This window comes from Ambystoma mexicanum, chromosome 6p (genome assembly GCF_040938575.1).
Source record: "Ambystoma mexicanum isolate Mex_15411 chromosome 6p, UKY_AmexF1_1, whole genome shotgun sequence".
Lineage (NCBI taxonomy): Eukaryota > Metazoa > Chordata > Amphibia > Caudata > Ambystomatidae > Ambystoma > Ambystoma mexicanum.
This window is the reverse complement of record NC_090935.1, coordinates 1263788143-1263806546: the sequence shown is the minus strand read 5'-3', so window position 1 is coordinate 1263806546 and position 18404 is coordinate 1263788143. Positions and strand designations below refer to the sequence as shown.

Below are 18404 nucleotides of genomic sequence, written 5' to 3'. Positions count from 1 at the left end.
AGTATCACTTATTGGTTAAGAGGTGAAAATGGGATGTGCGCCCAATGTGCAATTTCTGCACTTAAGCACATTCTTTTCCAGTTCTTACCATTAAATCAAATAATCACATTTTATAGAACTGACTTGGAAATAGAATCATATTATGCAAAATTGCAATATTTCTATCTTCATGGTTTCCAAGATCAAAGGAAGTATGTAAGTACTAGCATACTAATTGTTGAGATCTTTAAAGATTTCCTCTGGTTTTCCCTTTTGTATTTTAAAGCTTTTAAAACATACCGATCACAGGTTTGTGCATTATTTATGATGTGTGGAAGAACCGTTCAATTGTACAAGAAAGCAAACCGTTTTTTGTGTCAAATAAGCAGGCCCCAAAATATTCTTGCCGGAGGCCTGTGACACCTGGTCCACTCTTTTATTTCTAGAACCCCTTTCACTGAAATGTCCTACATAAAAAAGAAAGATCAGGTAATGGGCTAAACAATGCCACCAGTAGTGAGTAGGAAAATATTTCCAAAGAAGACAACACAGTGCTGTCCGTGATATTTGATGATTTGTCCAGGTCCCCACTGCATTGTCTGCTGGCAATGCTAGAATATAAGCATGAAGGCCTTGGTTACACAGTCTTGAATTTGGATACCTAATCACCTCTCCAGACTGACAATTTATGCTCATCATTGGGTGTGGATGCCTAGGTTTTACAACCTCCCCCCAACCCCATCGGAAGGAGCTGATTTCTAGACCTTTACTGTACTGATGCTATGTTAGTTTTTATGACAACAGCTATCTGTCCAAGGTACATTGGTGGCAATAGCACTTAATTGTGCTACAAAAGGAAGTACATAAATAGACAGTTTTATCCGCTTCGTCCTTGCTGGAATTTGATATTGTGATCTTGAATATGAAAACAAATCTCTGCAATGAGTGCTTAGCCCGCTGCGTTATCGCCTGAACCACTGCGTTCTGCAAATGTATTAATATGAATTTCAACTTCGGCTGTTGCATTGATGAATATAATCCCCACAGAAAAGTGAGAATGCTACATGAGTTTTTTCGTAGTGAATGCACACACTGTGTACACCATAGTGAACACAGAAGGCATTGCATGATATATTGATCAGAGCAGATTGTACTTGTCAACACAAGATAGGTAATAGGTTTAGACCCCTTAGTAGCAGACCATCAAATATCCAGACGGGTGCTATTTAAATTTGGTGAACAATGGGGACTGACTTCTTTAGATCTGTCCGTCTTGTGGGGCCCCGGGCTAAGGGGCTCTTTTGCCCTCCCATAAAAACGTCTCTTCCTACATGTCCCTGTATCTAAAGTGATAGTGCATAAAACTCCCGGACTGGGCAAAGAAGACACCAATGATACGGGGCCAGCTGGCATCGATGCACAAAGCTTAAAAAAAATGTTTTTGTTTTGGTATTTGCCCAGACTAAGGCTATGCTTGAATGAAAGGCATTTCTTTGAAGAGTTTACAGCAGCAACTACCAGGAAATAAACGCATTACTTTTGTTGCAATTTTACAGGTAATGCTCTTTTGATTAGCGATATACAAATACGTGGCTTAATTATCACTGCTGGACACTCTGCGTCTTTGCCCACTGTCTTCTACACATTACAAGTGATCTTTCTTCCTTGCCCACATGTCTACGCTGCTAAGTATGGTTATCAGTGTTTTGAAGAGGCATCATATAGCAAATAGATTTAAAATGTTTAATGCTTTTGCACTTGCAACATGGCATGCTTTTTTTCTGAAGTTGATTAGTCAATGGATTGTAGTGCAGCGCCACGAGTTTTGGCGTGTGTGCACTTTGCATGCTAATGTGTTTCCCGTGTACTTTTAGGGCACTAGCCTTGAACTGTGATGCGCCCCTGAATGATAAAGATGGAGCAGAATCTACAAACTGGAGAGCTGGTAAACCTGTGCGAGTGGTGCGCAGCTCCAAAGGACGCAGGATTAGCCAATACGCCCCTGAGGAAGGCAACCGATATGATGGCATTTACAAGGTGCTGTATCGTCCATGGCGTACTGGCGCTGGGGTTTCCCGTTAAGCTTTTAGTAAAACAATACTGCATGTATTCTTTCTTTTCTTAAGAAAGTGCCTTTATAGTTTGCTTTTCAAAGCTTATTCTCGTTTTATAATCAAGCAGTGGGCAGTAACTCGACTTCTGTGAACAGCTGAAACTCTGATGAGAGCAACCATACAGCCAGTACATAGAAGCTCCTGTGCGCCCAGTAGCTACAAATAAACCCAGAAGCACCCATATTTGCATTCTTTTGGATGCAAGCTGTTTTCTTGATCATAATGAGAAGCATATTTCCAGTAATTAACACTATTTTGTTTAATCTTTTTTGAATTCTCGTAAAAATAATTCTGTGCAAAATCTTTACTGAAAAAAATGCTGTTTTTCTTTAATCATAATTAATGTTTCATATTCTGCATTTAACAAAGTGAATACATTTCAACACGTAGCTCTTTTTGCCTCGCTCCATAGCGCCTCTTGATCCACTAGACGCCACAGTGGCAGGTGAGTGCTAACCTTGTCTCCCCCCCTCCCCCCTCCGGAAACATGATCTGAGTGGTAGCAGGACCTAAGGGGAAGGGTTCTCTTATGAAGAGCTGTCTTATATTCGAATGGGGTCCACAGAGAGTCAAACACACATGCTTAGGTAAAAGCAGGGTTAATTGAACACAAAAGGGTCCTCTCGTGGTAAAAACTCAAAACATAACGTTTCAAGGTGTTGTCTTCTCAAACGTTCCAACAGTTTAAGGTTTCCTAATCATGTTCACAACATTTCGGGATACTACCCTGCCACTTGTTATCGTAAGTAGTCTCTGTGGCTCTCCTCCAACTTGTTTCTTGTTGATGGTGGGATACCACCACCACGAGTTCCCCTTGTAACTCTTGTAGAGACTGCTGTGTCTCTGACATGAGGTGTAGATACAGCAGGGTTTGCATTCCCCAGTTTGCACAAGTGAGTTTAAGAGACTAGAGTGTCTTATCATCTTCCTCTCTGTTAAGGAGGCTGTGATGTGCCTAGAAGCCAACCCTCATGAACCTTCCCAATAAAATACTCATCTACCCTGGGGGATTATAAACCCCAGGGAGGTAGTTATCAGGAAAGGTGGGAAGGAAAAGGGCCCCAGTATGAACCCATGCCCAAGGCTTTAAAGGAAAAACAAGACACTGATTAATATAATAGTAGATGCAGCCTCCAATCCCATCCTCAAAATGTGGTTTGGAGGACCCTCAAAGGTTTCTTCGGCAGACCTCTATTACAGAGGGCCACCACCTAACACTTAGGCTCCTGATCTCTCCCATCTTTTCAACCTCTCTATTGCTTCTATAGTTCTATTCATTGATGATACCCCACCATGTTCTTGTTCTTCTTCACACTGGTTTAATCTCTTCAGGTCACAGTTTAACTGTACCCACAACCTTGGCCAAGTGCACACTCTCGCCATTCCTGCTCTAGCTAGCCACCACCTTGTACTTCCTCCTGATCTTCTATTCTAACCTCCTGCTATTCTGATCTAACCACCCCTTCCCCAGCCTCTTCTTGTATTTCTCCTTCTCCTCTTGCTTTCCACCAACCTCATCCTGCTTTTCTTTACTATCGTTGTCCTTAGGACTTCTACCAATCTCCTCCTGCTGAGTTCCACCACCCTTCTCCAGAGGACTTCCACCAAACCCCTTATGATGACTTCCAGCACCCTCTACCTGCTAGCTTTCCCCATCCTCCTCCTGCTGACTTCCACCACCCCCCTTCTGTTGACTTCCTTCATTCTCCTACCGTTGACATTCACCAACAACTGCAGATTACTTTTCTCTCCCTCTCGATTCCAGCCTCCTCCTCTCTCACCCTGGCATCTCCAAACTTCTGCCTTTGCCCCTTCAAAACTCCCCAAATCACTTTGAATTCCAGCCGCAACCTTTTTACCCAAATACCCATACTACTGAGACAGCTTTCCTATACCCCATAGGTACCCGTCTGTTGTTGGCAATTCGGTTTCAGTATTTGCACCTGGCGTGAAAATTACTGGAGTGCTAGGATAAACGCGTCTAGATTTCAGTTTTAGGATCAGGGTTATTTGTTTGTGTGTTGAATTTGCTTGGTGTTGGGGTACTGCGGATTTATAAAGATGGATAGCCATCTTGGATTCCCTGTTCGTATCTGTCGCGCATGATGTCAGAGATTCTTCTTCATCCCTGTGGTTAGGATCTGTAGGTGTACCTTCCTGACTCATTTACTGCTGGTGGTTCCCCCAAGCTCACTAGGCGCTCAAAGTGCTAGTCATGGAAGAGTAGCCCAGGCCCAACTCCCAGGAGATGGATCGGAGTGTTAGTAGGCATAGTACACACTTCATTTTTACCCAAAGAGAGAATGTCCAAACACTCTATTTTTATAAAACATAATCTTTATATAAGAAAAGGCAAAGAAAAAAATCTCTACTCTGACTGTAAGGAAACTTTGTAAAACTAGAGATGCCTTATTCCAACATGTAAGCAGAAACGGATCTATATGATTACTGCGACAATTTTACAGAGGCAGCCGAAAATGTCACTTTTTGTTTGTATTTTGTACCCCCCTGTTACACTGCACAACTCCCTAATCCCACCCACATCCATTATTTACTGTACCCGTTTGGGAGAAACCTGAAGGTGTCTCACCCGCTAGTCCACAGGGGTTTGTCATCCAGGTGGCCAGGACATGGCCATCGCTTTTGGATCCAGTTTCTGAGGGTGGACCAGTGCGGGAGGATCACCTGGGTGAGGGGTCTTTGGGGAGTGGGAGTGGGACACCGGATGGCAAGACATGGTATCCCCTTCCCTGTAACACCTTTACTCCATCCTACCAGGTAGGATACTTAGGAACTCAAACCTCCCTCCCCCAACACAAACACTTTCTCACGGACAGCTCGCTATGAGAGAAAACGGACTAACAACCGAGCTGTATACCTGACATGTCCAAATACAATGGTCAGGCAGGGTCAGGCAATTACTGACCATCACACACACACCTGACGTCCATTACACTTACCCACGAGGATAAAAAGCGGAGCACAAGAGCACACTCTGAGCGAGGCAAAGCACACGAGGAAGCAGCAGTTCCAAGATGGCAGTTTAACACAAGAAGAAGGACGATGAAACAGAAGGGGATCGCAAGGAGGGAAATGCCCTTGACCTTTTCAACGAGGAACCATTACTTTCACAAAGCCTCGAGAATAGAAAGCATAAGACCAGGAAACCAGGCTGAAGAATTCTGCATTGTGTGTCGGAGGTACCCAAGGCCCTATAACATCGATAATCAAGGCGGGGAGAATCGCGTGCTGCTGTGGTACTGTCCTGGGCTCCTACAACAAAGCAGCACCAGTAAAATCAACACAGCCAGTGAGTTGGAGAGACTAATACCAGACCGGTCTGTGTTGAATCCAAGGTTGCAAGCGGCAACATTGTATGGTGACAGCAGAAGGCGAACATTGTATGAAACGCATGTGATGACCAGCGTGAGTAAAATTGAACAGATGATGAGTGATTGAACTTTGAAACCAAGATACGAGGGCTTTGACAGAGTGGTCCAGCACCGCGTGCATGCTCATTCAAAAATCTCTGTAAGGTATCCAACTGAGAGTTGACGTAGGTGAAAAAGTGGCAAAGAACTGTGTATCAAAGTGGTCCTGCAACGGGTCAAGCAAAATCCTGTGCACAATCGAAAGTCTTTGATGTTGATACTGCCAAAATGACAAAGTAGATACAGTTGGTCCAAGCCCGAACTAGGGAGATCAATTGAAAACCTTGGGTTAAAGCAAGTTTGTGTCATAGTGAATCAAATTGGTCCGAGCCAGGCAGAGGGAGACTGATTGAACATTGTGTTAAAACGAATCTGAACCCGGCTGAGGGGGATCCGAGGTGAATGGTGAACCACCTAAGAAATTGAGTACGTGTGTAATCCTGAGAGGAAAATAACTTATTGTTTGTTTGTCGCATCAGACCCTCTGAAAGAAAAGACTTTGACAAGCAAAGAGACTTGGGCACCGAAGGCCCTGATGCTAATGTTTGAACTGGACCCTTGTGTTAGAGAAGCCAGAGACTGTGCTAAGCTTGAGTGTGTACCGCCGTGTCCCGGCTGAAAACGTGGGGAAGGGAGGCCAACGGCCTGAATATCCTGATTTATCATTTCTTGAACACTGCTTTCTTTTACATAACATGGTTTCCCTCACTATTTCTATTTAGAGGTAAGGATTGGCAATAGGTTTATTAGTATAGGCCCTTTTATTTTGACAGGACACCACTAGGACAGCGTTATTATAATTTGATGGTCTTAGCTTGCTCCTATCTTTAGATTTAGAATTAGATAGGTGTTTTTCAAACCCGTTGTGTGTGAAGTTCAATAAACACCCTTGAACTGTGGCCACTTGTGTCCGTCTTACTGTTGATACCATGCCTTCCTTACACATCCCCCACCTATATATGGGGTGAAATGGGGATGTGGAAAATCGACATTTCTGGCAGTCTCAGTGTTAGGACAGAATTCTCATTTATGGCTAATTTCCCTCACCTAGTGAGTCCCCCAGCAGCTTTGCTGGACTTCTGGAGTTTATTTTTTTCCACCTGGTAAGAGTGAGAGCTTTTCCCCCACTCTTACCTGTGTTTTGCTATGTGTTTGCATCTGTTTTTGTGATTGTGGACTCTGAAGTACACCACTTCAGTAGCCCCCTTCTTTGTGTGTGTCACACAGCACCTTCAGTGCCGTGGCACAGGGTTGTCTTTGAGACTTCCCTCAACTCCATTTCTGAGGCGACTACTGTCCCCCAGAAAAGGGTAAAGTTACCATTAACTTTACTTAGTCAATCTACCACAGATCCAGTACACCCCATCTTGCATGGAGTACTGGAAAGGGTTAACTTGTATCCCTTTTTCTGTACCTCCTAGAGCATTGTTTCGCTCTTTTAACATTTAGACTTGGCTGGTGGCAGTGATATCTACCCTAACTTTTCTACCGCGATTATATTAGATAAACGTGGTACTGTTCTTGGCTATTATATTAGCCTCAGACATAAACCCGCTTGACCAAATCGTCTTTCTTTTGGCTCCGGTTGGGTTTATTCGCCATTTCTTTTTGTTAAAGTCCTTCTTGTGTTTTACTTTGCGCGGCAAACTAGGTTCGCCTTCTTTGTTCACCGTCTTTTGGCAGGCTTCTCCAGAGAAGCCCTCCTCTTGGCGCCTGGGTGTCTAGGTAGACTGAATGTGAGGAAGGGGGGTAGTCACCCCCTGCACAGGGTATCCTAGGAAACCCAAGTCGCACTTTGCCATGATTGGCTGAGGTGGTTGTCCAGGCTGGACAACCCCCCTGCTGCGTGATTGACAGCCAGGCTGTGTGAATGGGGGTTTTGCGTATAAAAGGCAGGTCTCTTGGGCTAGAAGTCAGAGTCGCCACTGGAACTACAAGGAACCGAAGAAAAGCGGAGAGAACGATGGCTGCTGCAACTACCCCGTCCCGGTGAAGCCCTGCTGCAGTCCTGAGCTATCTACCCTTCACCGACGAAGAGAAGATCCAGTCCAGAGTCTTCTTCCCGTGAGCTTGGTGGGGATAACCAGCTCATCTTCTTCAGCCAGAGGTCGCCGTTGTGGTCGAAATCGCTGCACACTGCTGTAGTGGTCTGGATAGCCACCTGACGAGCCTCTCCTGTTTTTAAGGAGCGTACCTTTTATTCGTTGTCTCTGCTGCCGGCTTCATCCCTTTGTGGTGCAGGCCCCCTTCAGACATCCTCCTTTGCAACGAAGCTCCAGGAATCGTGGGTCTGCGGGAAACCAATAGGAACAACTGCCAGGGCACCAGCTGCATCAATTGGAATAAGGTACTGTGTTCTGCTCAAGGAAACTGGGTGAATCCCTTTTCTTCATCTTCAAGACTTGCCCTTATCTTCCCTCCTTCTTATAACTTTTGCTTCCGAACATTAACAATATCAATGTACTCTTGACTACCTTGAATCGTGAACTGTCTAACGGTGTGATCTTCGGCAACAGGCCTCCGGTGTCACTTGAACTTGGCTCCAGCCCTTTGACTTTTGAACTCCTGTTTCTCAATGTTTCTCGATTCTATCTGCCTAACCAAAATATTGCCTGTGATTTTTGCTTCCTACTCCCTCTGGGTATCTCAGGTGCTAAGTGTGTTTGTTTTTGCCCCGGTAGCATTTCATGTCACAGATACGCGTCTGTTTAGTAGACCGAACTCTCAAAAAGTGATCGCAATCGTATTCGCAGTATCGTGTTTTGTTCATAACACCGGTTCATTCAAACACAGGGTACTTGCCTTGAGACATACTGTACAAAGTTAATTGGTTAGGTCTAGTGTATTTAACGTGTGGTTTTATTTAAAGTTTAATAGAAGTGTTGTGTTTATAACTGATGGTTTAAAAATAAATGTACTTATCATTTTTTTTTACCTGAAACCTTGAGTCAGTGTTTGCTTGAGTCACAGTAATTGTGGTCCCTTTGTGTAATCTCTGCTACTGCTCATATACTCTTGAGATAAGCCTGGCTGCTCCGCCACTGCTACCACTCTGACATAGTAGTACAGGCTTGTACCAAAGGTAAACTTGTATTGCCACCTGTAGTCTTAATTGTGTGTAGTGGTCCCTAAAGGCACTGCACGGAATTCTGCCTAACACTCAGTAAAATGGTCGCAGTAATTTTATGATCCCAGCAGAAACAATCTTATGAAGCATTTTTTTGGGATCAATAAGAATCTTTCCTAGAAAAATATGCAGTGACGGGTTTGTAAAGGCCAGCAATTCTGGAGAGACAAAGGGAGACCAGTATGTGAGATGGGGCAGTCTTTGGCAGGAAAGAGTTACCTTTTGTGCGAATGTGTCCAAAGGAGCAGTTTCTAAAGTTCTGGGGGAGTGAGTGCGACAAAAGACCCTTAGTGATGAGGAGGTGGTCCATCCAGGGATGGAGAATTAAATGAAGAAAATACTCGCCAGCATGGCCAGAGTCAGGAGAGCAATACCCTGGAACTGAAAAAAGGAGTTCTGCAGCAGGTTGTTTGGTTTTTCAGAGGTGGTTGCTTTCACATTGTTCTGCGACCGCAGAGGTTTCCAGTGATGCCACACTGGTACAGGAGGATCGCAAGACCTCTCGGAAGGACGATTATTAAAAGTTTGTTGATTCCCCGGTTGAGAGTTAGAACCAGTGGAGTGGAAAGGCGGGTCGGCTGCGGTCGGCTTAAGTCGTTGATGCAGGGTTCCCGCGTTATCCTTCGACATAGGATTCAGTTTCTGATGGTGGTGCCGGCTTGGAGAGACCTCAAGTGAATGTCTGAGAAAATATTAAGTCACACCGGAGAGGATCGAGCCACAGAAGGATGTCCAGGAAGGTGAGTTTGGCAGTGCAGTTGTAGAAACAAAGGCCACACATGTCCCTGGAGATTCCCAGTCAGGGGAGTTGGAACCACAGTGCTTGCTTGATGTCCTGGTTTGAAGAGACTCTGGTCAGTTTGGAGCAGTGATCTGTTTGTCACCACCGAATCAGGGCTAAGGAGCACTGCAGAGGTTTCCTCTTGGATGCCTGGATATGCATAACTTCACTGTTGAAAACTTTGGATCATCAAGGAATTCTGGTGCAGAGATTTGTGCTTCCAGGAATGCAGGTACAGAGTTACAGCAGGCAGTAGGCAAGGTAAGTGGGTCTGCGCTTTTATCCCTCTTGGGAATCGGTGAGTAATCGCAGCCCCCGATTGCACACCAACAATCATTCAAAGGGTATAGTAACAGACAAGGTATTGGTTCAACCACTGCGCATAGACCATTCATCAATCCTCTCCTTAATATACAATGTTATCAATAGGTGTCAGTATTCCTTCAAATTTTTCGCAAATGAGAGTTTTCAACAGATTCTTCATGTTCAAATTTAATTTCAATTGGTGATTAATATGCTCCTGCCAACACGTGTTTCGACCTTACAGAAAACTGGTTTTCTTCAGGGCCAATGTATCACCTTTTAACATTACAATGATTAATAATAGTCAACATAAAATACACAAAATAGAAAATCAATATAATTTACCAAGCACAGTCGTATAGAACACATGTAAACAATATCATTCAAAAAGTGATCAGTGTTTGTTGTCAACAATATATATACCGAGTAACAAGTGAATCAGTACACGTTTCACATCCATCGGATGAGGTGTCATTATCAACCGTTGATATAAAAAGAAAGAAAAACAATAATACTACTGTAATATCTTTACATCAGCTAATAAAATACCTCATGAATATTTACTACACATTTCCCATTTTCTAATACAAAAACCTGTGAGTTCACATTACATCACCATGTCCAATGTGATTCATGTTATAACTGGGTATAACCTTGTTAATGTTACCCTTGGGCATTCCCTATGCCATTTTATTGAGACAGGCAAATTCTAGTGCAAAGCTATCTCACACCATCATGCGCTCTACAAATGACCCCAACTGCCTCCTGTCTTGAAAGAATGGAAGGGTGGTAACTGACGTTAAATGGGAAATGTGTAGTAAATACTATTTCAAACAGGGTTCGAAATTGAGGGGAGCTGGGAGATATTTAACTTCGTCTTCTAGCCTAGGACAGCCTGGGTAGCTTGAAAGCAACAGGTGCCAGGCGCTACCTTTGGCTCACCTTGCAATTTGTGCCTTACAAACATACATACACGACATTAACTTTAAGTATTTAAGAATGCTACTATAGAAGAATTAGGACACATCTGTGACACGTTTAAATACAATGAAACAAACATTACGTGCAACAAGTTAATGTGTGCATCTCATGTGGAGGTTAGATTCATGATGCACTGGGTACTCGCTCCTGCTTCTCAAGCGGTAGCTCCTGCCTCCTTGGTGATGCCTGACACCCAGGAGCTGGTTTTAGCTCTTGCTCATAGAATCTCAATTTTGAACCCTGTTCAAAAAGGGGGGTGGTCAGCCAATGTCAGACCATCCCTCCAAGCACATGCATGCATTCCCGAAGGATCTCTTGTTGCATAAAGGAATTAATAGACACTATCCCAGGCAAACATATGCCAGTCAGAACTAGTTTCATGCTGACTAAAAGCCCCCAGTCATGGGATACAGGTATCTAGTGGCCCAAGTTGGCCACTTCCTCTTACACACAGAAAGAGGGACAAGATCTAGCCATGTGACCCCTTGAGTCTTCAAGGCATACAATGACAACCTACATTTTGGTGAATGGAGGAAGGGATCAAGAAGTTCCCAACCAGGTAACATCGATTCCACCCTGTGGATAAAAACCACAATCAGTCTAGCCACACGACTAATAGAGACAGGGTACTCTCTCTGGGACACTATGGGTTACCTTTGGGAGTCATAAGGACTCTTATGACAGAGCACATAGAAATAGAGCCACACTCTGTCAGGCCTTGGATTAAGCCTGTGTGGGAGAAAAAGTGAGTTAAAAAATTAAGGAATCCAGCAAAAAAGAACAAGGGTTTCTCAAAGCGATCTCCATAGTTTCTGGGGGAGCCGGACCTGCTATTTCCACAAGCCAACCTAGGGAGAGTGCACTCTTTACCCTGCAAGCTTGCTGGCTCTTTTGCAAGGCCCTTAAAATGCCAGTAATCTCTTTTGGTGGCACTTGATTGTTCCTTTTACAATGACTGTGGCTAAATTATGGTGTTCCATGGATCCCCCCAACCCCCACACCTTCCCATGGTCCATCATGCACTAGCTCAGAGAGGATGCCAGCCCCGTTGGGGCACTTGGTGTTCTCAGTTTAAAACAGGGGACCTTTTTCATTATGCCAAAAAGGAATCCCTAAGACCTGTCATGAAGAACCCGAATTTCTGAGTTCAAGTACATTTTATTTAACTCCCACAGGAATAACTGTGGATCCACAGTAATGAACATCTCCTTGTCAGTTCATGGGAGAGCTAAGAATGTAAATTGTATATGTGCACACCTTCTTAGTCTAATGCCGTTAAACTATACTCAACAAGAGGGGCATGGCCTGGAGCGCCGACAATGCGGTCGCTCTTCTGATGGCCTCTGTGGGGTACCCACTGGATCCTTGACATCTAGGTGGTTTCGGCGAACTATCTGGCAATCTGACTCCCTGTGGTGACTTATGAGACCCTAGGGCTCCTGCTGCTGCAGCATTGGGAGGAGGCTGATGTCCTGGAGGGACGGAGAACGAGCCAAGCTCGACCTGCTGCTGCTCCACCGTGTAATCCAAAATGGTTGGTGGAACCATGAAGTTCAGAAATGCCTGTGGGAGAAACGAGGAAAGCATGAGTCTTCGGCTCTCCTCAGCCGAAATGAGGCACCTAACTAACTGCGTGCTCCCAGAGCACTATTGACACCAGCCAGGGTGCCTGTTGAGTGGGCCCACCAGGTCGGCCTCTGACGCCCACCCGTGCCCCGAATCGGGGCTCGTCGGCCTCGGGGCTGGGTGTTTCAGCACGCCACCCAGCGACGAGCCTGACGGCGGAGTGCATACACTGCTAGAGGCCGGGAAAAGATCCTCTGGCCCCCTTTGGATTCCTAAGAACTTTGGATCATTCTACCCAGCAGCCTTGCGAGTACCAAGCTCCCCGAACTATCTGCAGGAATTCCAACAGCCTAAATTGCGCGGACCGCTCACCAAACCCATCTTGGCTACTCTCGCCTTCCACCCCACCTGAAGAGGAGTACCCAGCTCCCGATGGTGGTCCGAGCCGGAGTACCACAGAGTCCTTGCCCCATCCAGGTACCGTTCTAAGCCCCGAGTCGGAGACCTCAGCGGAGGGAGGGCCAGAGGCACAGACTGAGGGGTGTGGAGGAAGAACCCCCTCACAGCGCCTGCCTCCACCTGCTTACGGTGAGCAAACTAGTTGACCCTCTGGGGCGGAGATTACCCAGGCCCCACTTAGGGGTCCTTTTGACTTAATATTGCACAAATCTGCATTGTAAAATCACCAAGGGTACACTTACGGCCACCAGAGATTCGCATTAACCAAAACTCAATCAGCACAAACAAGTGAACTTTGGGATCTCCAGGAAACAACACCTCCCCCTGGCCCACTCAAGCGATCGCAGGCTCCCTCCTTCTCCCATTTATTTCCTGGGGCGCCCCGCTCCACACATTAGCCCCCCTTCTCTATCAACCTCACCCACGACCTGGGGGGGGGGAGGACCCCTCCCCCACCAACTTCTCCGTCACCCACACCAAGAATAAAACTGAAGCTGGAATCATTGGAGCCTCCCACAAGATAACCACTTCAAACCTGAACCTGATTAACAACCCACCTACTCTATTCCTCCTCAGGAGTCACTGGGCCTCTCCCTCCACCTATAAAGGACACCATGGCCAAACAACTAAAGTCCAACAAAAATTTGGACATTTCCACAATGCTATTGCCGGCGGACAAAGGAAAGAAACAAGACCCCCCCCCCCAAGCTCACTCCGTAGAAGTCTCTTGATGACAGGGGGACCCTCGCGACCAAGGACGACATCCTAGCGTTCATGCCTGATGTTAAATCAGAATTTAGATCATGTATGACTGAACTCACTACAAAACTAGAACGCACAGATCAAAGGATAACAGAGGCAGAACCGGGACTGGGGGAGGTGGAGGATCGATCCCAAGACCAAGGGGCCACCCTGGGGGAAATTCAACGCATGATCAGATCCCTACAAGACAAATATGAAATCTTGGAATTTAAACAAGATGATCTTGAAACCAGGGCCCGACGCAACAACCTACGGATTCGAGGGATTCCAACTTCAGTCCCTGACAAAGATCTAACAGAATACATATGAAACCTCTTCCAGATTCTGCTTCCACAGCTGGACAAATCTCAGCTCCTTCTGGACCGTACCCATAGGTTGCGCCCGCGTCGCGGAGTGGAGTCGGATTGCCCCCGATGTTATAATCAGAGTGCACTTTTTCACCACAAAGGAAGCCATTTCGACAATCAGTCGCTCCTGGGACGAGTTATCCTTCCAAGGCTCTCCCCTCCAGATCTATCAGGACCTCTCCCTTCTCATGCTCCAAAGAGGAGGACCCTCCTGCCTCTAACTCTTTTCCTCCAGGATCAGCAGATCCAATATAGATGGCTCTTCCCGACAGGTCTACAGTTCTCCTACAAAGGCACTCTATGGAAAATCAGCCACCTCGAAGATGCCGAAAAGATCATGCAGTCAACCTCTCGCTGTTGACAAGGGGTCTGCCTCCCCACTGAAATCTAGGCAGACCCCATGGTCGAGGGTCCCGAGATATAGAAAGAAAAGATAACCCATCACGGGAGAGACGAGTGGGCTGGAGCGTAAAATTTCAAGAAACTCGAGGCTGAAACCACATAGCCTGATGCTCCTTGCCCACCTATAACCCCATAGGGCGAAACTCTGTTACCACCCTTCGTCCGGGACCGTCTTTCGCCTTGATGGAGCTTCGCTAATAATGGACAAACTGATGAACCCTTATAGCAGTTGCAGAGGGTGGTCCTCCCATGGCCCATGCCCATTTCCAAGGTACAATCCATCTATGAGTCCTTGGAATGATCCACGGTTCTTGTTCCTGACTCCAGCCAGGTTGGATGCGAGCAGCTGTTTGGCCCAGTTGGCCAGGGGCGGGCCAGACTCACAAAATCGGTGTGTCCCCCCAGTTAAAGCTCAGCTCCCCCATTGGAGGCCTGAGTTAAAATCCCAAGAACAGAATGGTGTTCAGCTATGGATGCTTCCAAATGATGGCTGACTCATTTTCATCCCACTCCCCCCATTCGAAATCAGCGACGACCCTGGAACACCACTCCCTGAGATTTGTCTCCCTCAACGTCAGAGGACTAATCTCGCCCGCCAAAGGCAAATCGATCCTACAAATGCTATCTACTGCCAGAAGACTTTGGGCATCTACACTCTCAACACTTTCCACTGTAATTCTTCGCCTCAGGCGGCACTAAGAAAGGAGGCACAGCAGTTCTCTTCAGGAAGGGGCTAAACCCCCAGGCGCTAGAAACAAACCTATGCCCAGACGGCTGATTCGTGGCGGTGAAATGCTTGTTGCTGAGACAGCTATATACCCTCGTCTCAGTGCATGCCGCCAGCGTGGGACAAGTCGCCTTCTATGAGGCCTTGGGCTCCGCTCTCACCCCCTTCTCAGAAGGCCCAACGGTAATCGGGGGAGATTTCAACAGAGTTCCGGATCCCATGAAAGACCGATCGCACTCCTCCTCCCCTGGGGACTTTACGCTAGCACTTGGTCTTCTATGCTTATTCCAGGTAGGTATTTGACGCATGGCGGGTGCTTCACCCCTCAGAGAGAGACTTCTCCTTCTATTCTTATGTCCATAGAACTTTTTCAAGAATCAATCTCCTCTTGACGTCCCCACAAGTGCTCTCCTACACCAACCAGATATCCATAGGGTCCAGGATCCTCTCTGACCACGCTCCGTTAAACCTGGAAATATGAACCTGGGAGCCAACTCCCACCACCCAACGCAGATGGACCCTATATGGCCCGATCCTTAATGAGATGCCACTAAGAGATGCAATAGCGGTGTCAATTAAGAGCTTCTTCAAGGAGAATCCCAGTGAAGACACCTCCCCTGCAACTACTTGGGACGCTATGAAAGCGGTTATTCAAGGAGAGTTGATAGCGCAGGGAGTGGCATTCCACAGGAACAGGTGCCAAGTCTGTTTGATCCTCAAAGAGGAACTCCAAAACGCAGAAGAGATCCATAAGAGAAAAGGCTGGTCCCCAAAGACACAACGAGCCATCCGCACTGCGCGGAAAAAGATTGAGGCCCACGACGCCAAGCATACTGCCCAACTTCTGGCAAAAGCCAAGCAATTCTACGACGCGAAGAATAACAAAGCGAACAAATTGCTGGTGGCTAAACTCGCTAAAATAAAGAGGAACAACACAATCATCGGGCTACGGGATCAACAGGGCAGAATACAATATGCCGAACCAGAAAAACAACGGTTGGCGGCGAACCACTTGGCACAGGTGATGACCGCACGACCACGAGACCCGAAGGAGCAGACGGAATACCTGCAGAAAGCAGCGCTCCCCCAACTGCAAGACTCATTCCGGGACGAGCTAGATGCTCCAATCTCAGGTGAGGAGGTAGAGGAAGCCACAAAATCTCTTAAATCCCGAGCCTCTGGCCCCAATGGATTTTCTACCAGATTCTATAAGATTTGTAGGCCCCAATTGATTACTTCACTGGTAGCGCTCTTTAAATCCTTTTGGGAAACAGGCTCTGTAACCCCCTCCATGGAAGAATTCATTACCATCCCCCTTCCTAAACCTGGGAGACACCCGAGCGACCCTGCTTCTTACAGACCAAATGCCCTGCTGAACATTGATGCCAATATTTATTCCAAGATTCTTGCCACCCGCCTATCACACATTCTGCCCGATATAATCCATCCTGACCAGACCGGGTTTATTAAGAACAGATCCGCATGCGATAACATCTGCAGAGCTTTGGACCTGGTATATCTTGCTGCCAGGGTCTGGTACTTATGGCCCTAGACGCTACTAAATCGTTTGATAGGGTGGATTGGACCTTTATGAGGCTCACTTTAGAAGCCTTTGGGTTTGGGCCGGCCTTCCAAGCCATTGTCCTGACGAACTATAAGTCACCGAAAACCTTCCTCAGGATCAATGGCACCCTTTCTAACCCAATCTCGCTGACTTGTGGAACCAGGCAAGGATGCCTGCTATTCCCGCTTATCATGGAGACCTTTGCTCAAACAATTTGATTGAATAATTATATCAAAGGCTTCCAGGTCGGCCCCTCGTAACATAAAATTGCCCTCTATGCGGACGATGTCCTGCTTACCATCTCAGAGGCACGCCCTCTCTGAAACTAACAGCTATGGAAGAGTCACCGGCTTCTCTATTAATTTTGACAAGTCCATAGCCCTGTGAATAGGAATTTCCCCTGACGAACGGGAATCTTTGATCCCGACATGTCCAATTCACTGGAGGACGGTGGCAATCCCCTATTTGGGAATCCAGGTTCCCGCAAACCTGAGAGACACCTACCATGTACATTTTCCCCCGCTCTTTAAAGAGCTGGAAGACGACCCGAAACGCTGGGCATCCCAAGAAATGTCACTTATGGGGCGCATCACCGCCTGTAAAATGAACTTCCTCCCCAGATTCTTGTATGCCTGCTCATCCCTTCCTGTTGCTATCCCGCCGCCAAGAATCCTAACCTGCAGAGGAAAATGCTTTGTTTTATTTGGCGGGGGAAAAAAGCTAGGATCCCGTGAAAAACGATGCTAGGTAATGCAAAACTAGGCGGTCTGGGGTCCCTGACCTACAGGGATATCAGATTGCCGCACAATTGGCACTAACCCAAGCATGGCAGAGGTCCACTAGTGGCCCTAGATGGGTGGAGCTGGAACAATCACGCCTATCTCTCCCCCTGCGCTTTCTCCCACATATCCCACCCCCACTGAGGTGACGATGGGAAGGTCTACTATCATCCACCAAGCACACTATACACGTCTGGGACAGGGCCCTGAAGCAGAAAAAGATCCCGAGAGGACTGAGTCCCTCATCCACAATATTAACCCAGCATTCTCACCCGGGGCAAACCTCCAGAACTTCAAAACCTGGATTGCAGGGGGCCTGGAGACTCTGGGCCAACTTTTTGAGGGGAACTTGCCCCGCACCTTTGGAGGCCTTCCGGCTTCAGGAAACTGACAGATTATCCTACATGTAGCTTTGTCCCTGGTGCTCTCACCCTCAAACCCATCAAGCAGCAACCTGCACCCCTACAGCTCTCGAACTAACTCTCAAAGACCTCCCGGCCCAGGGCAAGATCTCCACGTTATATAGATGCTTCCAGGGAGACTTCCTTACTTCAAAAACACTATATAAAGTGCAATGGGAGGCAGATCTAGGCCATCCTATCTAGCATCAGACTTGGGTGGATATATGTTCCCGCACTTGCTCCTCTTCCGCCTGTGTTACCAACAGGGAATGTGCCTACCAAATACTGTTGCATTGGTACTACCCTCCTCTTCGACTCCACCATATGAACAGGGCACTCGACCCCGCTTGCTGGAGGCAGTGCGGTCACCCAGGCTCTTTCTTCCACCTGTGGTGGACATGCCCAAAGGCCCAACAATTTTGGAAGCAATGCCTAGCCACCATCGAAGCGATCACACAGACGACCCTCCCGTTAGAACCCAAGCTCATTCTCCTAGGCGTCCTGATTCCAGGGATTTATCCACGGTCTGGCGGCAAGGCCAAGCTGCTGACCCAGTGCCTTCTAGCGGGAAGAATAGTGGTCGCCCGCTCCTGGAAAACCACGGACGGCCCTAAAATGTCCCTTTGGTTGGTGAAAATATGGGACATAGTAAACGCAGAGAAAGTAACCGCGGCCAAGGCA

The 18404-nt window shown here is 46.8% G+C and overlaps 1 protein-coding gene across 2 annotated transcripts in view; it reads left to right on the top strand.

Moving 5' to 3' along the window:
• Window positions 1-18404, top strand: part of UHRF2 (ubiquitin like with PHD and ring finger domains 2) — a 1897232-nt gene that overhangs the window by 1193358 nt on the left and 685470 nt on the right. For both annotated transcript variants that reach the window (XM_069625927.1, XM_069625926.1), the window contains exon 11: window positions 1854-2016. In XM_069625927.1, the coding sequence (XP_069482028.1) occupies window positions 1854-2016 (163 nt within the window). The remainder of the gene's footprint in view (window positions 1-1853; window positions 2017-18404) is intronic.